General features: G+C 63.0%; 1 protein-coding gene across 1 annotated transcript in view; it reads left to right on the top strand.

Moving 5' to 3' along the window:
• BTD (biotinidase) overlaps positions 1–7388 on the top strand; it is an 11659-nt gene that overhangs the window by 3066 nt on the left and 1205 nt on the right. Inside the window, exons 3-5 of the mRNA XM_021707479.1 lie at positions 364–639; positions 5071–5220; positions 6876–7379. Coding sequence (XP_021563154.1) covers positions 364–639; positions 5071–5220; positions 6876–7379 — 930 coding nt within the window. The remainder of the gene's footprint in view (positions 1–363; positions 640–5070; positions 5221–6875; positions 7380–7388) is intronic.

The raw sequence follows: 7388 nt of genomic DNA, 5'->3' as shown, positions 1-7388 counted from the left end.
GCAGAGGCTGCGGCATGGGCGGGGCCTGCCGTGCGTCACAGCCTCACCTCGAGGCAGGATCCTCCCGTCCCTGGGTGCATCGGTGCCCGCGGAGACGGCCGGGCGCACTCTGGCCCGGTGGAGCCGGCTGAGCGGCCCAGCCTGGTGCGTCTGTGGAAGTGTCCTGAGCCAGAGACTTGCACGGCGGGCCGTCCCCGCTGTGGCTGCTGCGTGCCTGGGGGACAGTCTGCCGGGCGTCAAGCTGACTCTGAGCTGTGGGCTCACTGTGGCGCGTGTCCTTGTGGGGTTAACACGTCCCGGCCGCGAAAGGTACGTTCTCGACGGGATCGTGCTCAGCCGCCTTCGCCTGCCCGTTCGTTCCAGGTCGATGCCCGCGCCATGTCCGCAGCCCGCAGCAGGCTCGCTCTTCTCTTCTGCGTCTGTGGTGCAGCCGCCCTGGGAGCCCAGGCTGGACCCCACAAGACTGGACCCCACGAGGCCGGACGCCACGAGGCCGGGTATTACGTGGCCGCCGTGTATGAGCACACACCCGTCCTGAGCCCGGACCCACTGGCGCCCACCAGCCGCGAGCAGGCGTTGGCGCTCATGCACCAGAACCTCGACGTCTATGAGCGACAAGTGGCAACCGCGGCTGAAAAGGCAAGTGAGGCTCCTGGTCGGGCCACACTGACCTCACGGGCACAGCCATGGCTCTTCCCCTGACCAGGGCGGGTGGCCCGGGCTTCCTTCCTCCCCCGAAAGCCTGTCACGCAAAGCAGCTGAGCTGGCCAGCTGGCTGGGGTCTCCCTGCTCAGGGTGGCCCTAGCCCCTATCTGGGCCCTGCGACCGGACACTATTTCAGCAGGGTCCCGGGGACGCTTTCGCGGTACGTGGTCTGAGAAGCCTGGGTCCGTGCAAAGGTTCTCACTTGCGGCCGTGCACGGGAGCCCCCGGCCAGCTGTGACGTTGGGCGCCTGGGCCTTAAGCGTCTGCTGTCACTGGCCTGGAGGGGCGTGGACTGGGCACTGGGACTTTTGTAGGTCCCCCAGGGGTTCCAGTGTGCAAAAAACTTGGAAGCCTCTGGGCCTGGTGACACTCCCGAGCCATTTGGAGCTGAATGGAGACAGCCACAGCCACAGCACGGCTTTCAGCCTGCGCGCGTGGGGTCTCCCTTCTGGGCCCGCCACACCGGAGGCCTTGGCTAGACAGGACTGGCCCTGGGCTAGTGCAGGCCTTTGCGGAGACTTCCTGCTGGGCGGGGGTGCGGGAGTGCGCCCTCGGGAGCGGGAGGCGGGCCCAGACACGTCCGGAGAACACATCCCGCCGGGTGGCCCGAGCCGCGGGGAGCTGGGGCTGGGGTGCAGGGTGATGGTGGCTGCCCGAGGACACCCTGCCCCTCCACGGGGCCACCCGGGAGCTAGGCCTCCCTCCCTCCCGCAGGCCCGCCTGCACAGCCGGCGCGACGCAGGTGGCCAGGGTGGCCGGGACAGCCACAGCCACCGAGTACCGCTGCACTTTAGAATCTAATCTATGCGGTACACACAGGGTGCACGCGTGTGCGCGAGTGTCCGTGTGTGTCTGTGTGTGCACACACGTGTGGTGCCTCTGTGTGTGTGTGCACGTGTGTGTGTGCGTGCTGACCTTGCAGGGGGCTCAAAGACCTTGCCCAGCTTCCGATAGGCGGCCTCTTCGCCCCAGCCTGATGTTTCATCTCTCCTTGGACACCCTCAGTGGCTCAGAACTCGCTGCCTCAGGGCCCTCTCTCCCGCTGGGAAGGCCTCCCTGGGGGTAGGCATGCTCGGCCACCCTGCGAAGCCACGGAGTCCTGTCTGCGGAGCCACAGAGAACAGACCAGGCCTCACATGCATGCATCTGCTCCCCTCTTCCTCTTTTTTTTGAGTCAGGGTCTCACGCTGCTGCCCAGGCTGGAGGGCAGTGGCACGAGCACGGCTCACCGCAGCCTCGACCACCTAGGCTCAGGCGATCCTCCCGTCTCAGCCTCCCGAGCGGCTGGGATGACAGGCACACACCGCCATGCCCAGATAATTGTTCTTGATTTTTTGTCGCGATGAGGTCTCGCTGTGTTGCCCAAGGTGGTCTCAAATTCCTGGGCTCAAGCAATCCTCCCTCCTCGGTCTCCCAAAGTGCTGGGATGGCAGGTGTGAGCCCCGCAGCTGGCCCTTCTCCACGTTTGAGGGCTGCTACGAAGGCCCAGGCCTGTCCCTCTCCCGCTGTGCCCCAGTCCCTCCCCCCGTTCCTTAGGGGGCTGGGTTTCCAGGTCTTCTCCTGGGGGCCTGCAGGGCATCTCTGTGCCCTCCCTGTCCCTTGGAGCGGGCAGGTGGAGGGGCCCAGCCCCTGTGGTGCCGTCCCCAGGGCCTACGGGGTCGCGAGGCGCCTGCCGTCCACCTGGTGTCTGCACTGGCACGAGGACAGGCTCCACGCTGGACTCGCTGTCCCGCTGAGCTATTCACGAACCTTCCCTGACGCCCAGTGTCAGTTTCCCGACGTCATTTTCACCTCTGATCCGTGCCCCGCGTGGCCACGCTGAAGTTGGTGTCAAAGAATCCCTCCTGCCCCAGCTCTGGCACCTTGCCGACGTGGGTCCTCTCCCGATGGAGACGTCTGCTGCCTCGGCACCGCGTCCAGGCTGGGAGTTTCCCCAGCTGCCAGTTCTGCGTCCTGCCCACGGGACGTTCTGACATGTCCGGCAGTCGCCACCCGGAAACCTGGGGACCGGGGCTTAGGAGGCCGGCACAGCCTGGCTTTGGGGAGCCGCATCCAGGAGCCGGATGAGATGTCGGGGTGACCCTTCTCGTGCTAGGGACGTCTCGGGCCTGGCCCGGTCATGTGTGTCAGGTGCAGGAGCCAGGCAGATGGTGAGGCTGGTTGAGAGGAGACTGAGTGGGTGCTGTTTGTCTGCCAGTTCGGGGAGTGTGGGGTTGAATTTACTCGTAGGCACCCAGTGGCTGACGTCCTTCGGGGCTTGCGGGCGGACCCTCTGGGTGATCTTGCAAGCAACAGTCGCGTCCAGGTGACTAACAGTCCCTGAGCGGCAGACTTGGCAGACACACCCTCCGCCCCCAGCTGGTCACCTTCTTGTAGGTCACCACTGAGTACGCAGGGACCAGTCTCACGCTGTCCTGGGGGATGACGGCGGTGTCATTTTTCTGGGAAGCTGTCTGGTAACATGTGTGAAGACTTACGCATCTCCATACCCTTCAACTCAGTGATTTCACAGGTAGGACTTTGTTCCAAGGAGATAATCTGAGACCCAAAGATCTGTGTGCAGCACTCAGCAAGTGTCGAGCTCTCTGTGTGCAGAGGGTTGCTGATTTTATTACCAAAAGCTGCAAACAATTCACCTTCCAATTGTAGGGGATTAGCTATGGTGTTCTCTCAAATGTAAGGTGGCCATCTCAGATGGTATTTTTAGAAGTTTTAAAAAAAATTTTAGTGTATTTATTTTGAGTCAGAGTCTCACTCTGTCACCCACGCTTGAGTGCAGTGGCACGCTCACACCGCCGCCTTGACCTGCTGGGCTCAAGTGATCCTTCCGCCTCAGCCTTCTGAATACCTGGAACTACAGATGCGTGCCACCATGCCCGGCTAGTTTTTGTAATTTATTGTAGAGACGAGGTCTTGCCAAGTAGCCCAGGCTGGTCTCGAACCCCTGGACTCAAGCAATCCTCTTGCCTCAGCCTCCCAAGTGCTGGGAGGCTTGAGCCACTGCGCCCAGCCCCCCCCCCCCTTTTTTGAGTTGGAGTCTCACTCTGTTGTCCAGACTGGAGTGCAGTGGCACACTCCCGGCCACCGCAGCCTCGACCTCCGGTGATCCTCTGGCGATCCTTCTGCCCCAGCCTTCCAAGTAGCTGGAACGACAGGCGTGCGCTACTACGCCTGGCTAAGTTTTTGATTTACTGTAGAGACAAGGTCTCGCCAAGTTGCCCAGGCGGGTCTCAAACCCGCGGGCTCAGGCAGTCCACTCACCTCAGCCTCCCAAAGCGTGGGATTACGGGCTGAGCCACCGAGCCTGGCTTCAGCCCCCCTTTTTAAAGTAGGATTTACTGAGAAGACAGAAAAGCCCCCCCAGTGGGAGGGGACCCGAGTGGGCTGTCCAGAAGTCCCTGATGAGAAAAGTCACGGTTGTTGTCACCCCAACCAGACACACAGACACGGTGAGAGAAACAAAAGCAAAAGAAGCACATACCAACAGGAAGTGTCTGTGTTAGAGCACTAGGAATGGCGTCTCTGTTCTCCAGACTTGCTTCAGTTAAGCTTCGGAAGCTCTTACAACCCGGAGAAACGTAGGAGTTTGCAACGCTTTCCAGAGACAGCGCCCCAGCCACTCGCCTTTCGGGGTCAGTCGGGCCTTCTCTGCCTCCTCCTGCCTTCACACTCGGCCACGGAGGCGGAGGACAGAGGCCAGAGGGCGGCGAGGCCGAGCTGAGGGCCGCGGTCCGCGTCTCCTGGTGGCTGCGGGCATCCGGCGAGCCCAGGCGTCCCCGGTGTGGACAGGCCTTGAGGGTGTCAGAGGCTGCCGCAGCCGCCTCGTTCTCAGGGGGAGCTGAGATCCCATGAATCCTCGTTCCAGGCCGGATCAGCACACGACGCTCACCCCAGCCCGGGGCCCAGCCTCGGCCACATGAGGCCCACCAGGGGATCCACCCGCAGGCCGGCCAGGTGACTGCCTGGGGGACACATCGGCATTACCAGAAGTGCCCACCTGACAGGTGCCTGGTGGAGGCCGGGAGCCACTGGGTGGCGATGACACCTCTGTCCATGGCCCGCCGCTATGTCCCACCTCCTGTGGCTCCCCGAGGCCGGCCCCTCCCCTGGTGGCTGTGGCACCTGCGCCCTTCGGCCAAGCTCACTCCCTCCTGCCCTAGGGTGGCCCCGGGCACAGTGGATGGCTGTGCCCAGAGGATTCTGCTCCCCCGGGATGAGGCCAGGCGGGGTGGCATCCCCAGGCCAGGCCTCTGGGCGCATCGCGCCCCCAGGAGTGTCTCTGTGGCTCAGGGCACAGAGTGTCATGGATGCAGCAGGTGCTCCTGTCACGTGGTGACGGCCGTTCCCGGGTGTGCTGCCTTTCAGGGTGTCCAGATCATCGTGTTTCCTGAGGACGGCATTCACGGCTTCAACTTCTCGCGAGCGTCCGTCTACCCGTTCTTGGACTTCCTGCCAGGCCTGCTGCCAGGGAGGTGGAACCCGTGTCTGGAGCCGGGCCGGTTCAACGACACGGAGGTGTGTGAGCCCAGCCCCTGCCCAGGGCTGAGGGTGCAGGGTGAGCCAGCCAGGGCCAGAGGCCCCGGCGAGTGGGCTGAGCGAGGCGGGGGCCCTGGGAGCTGAGGACTGCACGGACTCCCGGCCCACAGCCGCGGCTGGAAGCAGAGGGGCGTCTGCCCAGAGCACCCCAGGCTGGCTCCTTCCAGTATTGGGGACACAGCAAACACACGCAGGTGTGCCTGGCCCAGCCCAGGCGAGCCAGCCGGGGGCAAGGCTGCCTCGCCCAGCCCTGCTGTCCTGCCTCCTCCCTGGGGAAGCTACGTCTCCAGGCCATGTGTGCCTGCCGCATTCCCTCCAGCGGGCCGCTGTCGCCAGCCTCTTCCTCAGCAGCCCGGTGGTGCTCCTTTTTTCTTCGAGTCGGAGTCTCACTCCGTCACCCAGGCCGGAGTGCAGTGGCCACCCCGGCCAGCGCAGCCTCGACCCGCTGGGCCCTGGCGATCCTTCCGCCTCAGCCTTCCCGGTAGCCGGAACCACAGGCGTGCGCTGCCACGCCCGGCTAGTTTTCGATGTATTGCAGAGACGAGGTCTCGCCAAGTCGCCCGGGCGGGTCTCAAGCCACGGGCGCAGGCAGCCCACTCACCTCGGCCTCCCACAGCACTGGGATGACGGGCTGAGCCGCCGCGCCCGGCCCGTCGTGCTGCTCCTTTCTGAACTCCAGCTGTTGCAGCCAGCGCTTCGGGGACGGTCCTTGGACGGTCCACACACGTTTCCAAGTTTCTCTGTAAGATGCATGTTTTCCACTGACTTGAGTTCTGACTTCAGGGGAGACGCTTTTCACAAGTGGAACGCCGCAAGGGAGATGCCCGTCCTAAACTGGACTAAAGCGCCAGATTCCCCTTCAAAAGCCTGGGCTTCACGTCCCATCCTCTGAAGCAGGGTGAGGGCCCAGGTCCCCACTCTTGGTCAGTGCCAGCTAGAACCACCTCTCGGATCTCATCCCCCTCAGGAAGGACGCCTTGTTTTATGTGCGTTTCCCACGACTCACGAGACTGGGCGTCTTTTCCGATGTTTGCTGGCCATTTGTGAGTTCCCTTTTTATTGTCTTTGTACGTTTCCAGGAGCGGTGATTTTTTCTTGTTGATTTCTGGCACCTGTTTGTTTACTAGGGACACAATACGAGTACTTCTCTATTTAAAAAAATAGGAGAGCCAGGTGCAGTGGCTCACACCTTGTCCAGCTGCTCAGGAGGCTGAGATGAGAGGATCGCTTGAACCCAAGAGTTTGAGTCCCATCTGGGCAACATGGGGAAAAACCGCCTCTCAAAAAAAAATAAAAAAGGGCAGGCTAGGCTCAGTGGTTCAGTCTGTCATCCCAGCACTTTGGGAGGCTGAGGCGAGTGGATTGACTGAGCCCGCAGGTTCGATACCAGCAGGACACCCTGGCGGGGCCTCCTCTCTGCAACAAATCAAAACTTAGCCGGGTGTGGTAGGTGTGCCTGTAGTTCCGGCTACTTGGAAGGCTGAGGCGGAGGGATCGCCGGAGCGCAGCGGGTCGAGGCTGGGGTGGCCGTGAGCGCCACTGCCCTCCAGCCTGGGCAACGGAGCAAGACTCTGACCAAAAAACAGCAGAAGGCAGGGCGTAAAGCCCTGTGTACTCACCCCTTGTCCTCGCAGGTCCTCCAGCGCCTGAGCTGCATGGCCATCAAGGGGGGGATGTTCCTGGTGGCCAATCTCGGGACGAAGCAGCCCTGTGACAGCGGCGACCCGCGCTGCCCGGGGGACGGGCGGTACCAGTTCAACACCGACGTCGTGTTCAGTGGCGACGGCGCCCTGGTCGCTCGCTACCGCAAGCGCCACCTGTACTTCGAGGCCGCCTTCGACACCCCTCCGTGGGCCGACCGTGTCACCTTCGAGACGCCCTTTGCCGGCAGGTTTGGCGTCTTCACGTGCTTTGACATCCTGTTCTTTGACCCGGCCGTGAGCCTGCTGCAGGACCCCGAGGTGAGGCACGTGGCATACCCCACGGCCTGGATGAACCAGCTCCCGCTCCTGGCAGCCGTGCAGGTGCAGAAGGCCTTCGCTGTGGCCCTGGGCGTCAACGTCCTGGCGGCCAACATCCGCCACCCGGCCCTGGGGATGACGGGCAGCGGCATCCACACGCCCCTGGAGTCCACGTGGGTCCATGAC

The sequence above is a fragment of the Carlito syrichta genome, unplaced genomic scaffold (assembly GCF_000164805.1).
Source record: "Carlito syrichta isolate Samal-C Ts95f unplaced genomic scaffold, Tarsius_syrichta-2.0.1 Scaffold118119, whole genome shotgun sequence".
Taxonomy (NCBI): Eukaryota; Metazoa; Chordata; class Mammalia; order Primates; family Tarsiidae; genus Carlito; species Carlito syrichta.
This window is presented reverse-complemented; position numbering and strand designations above follow the sequence as displayed.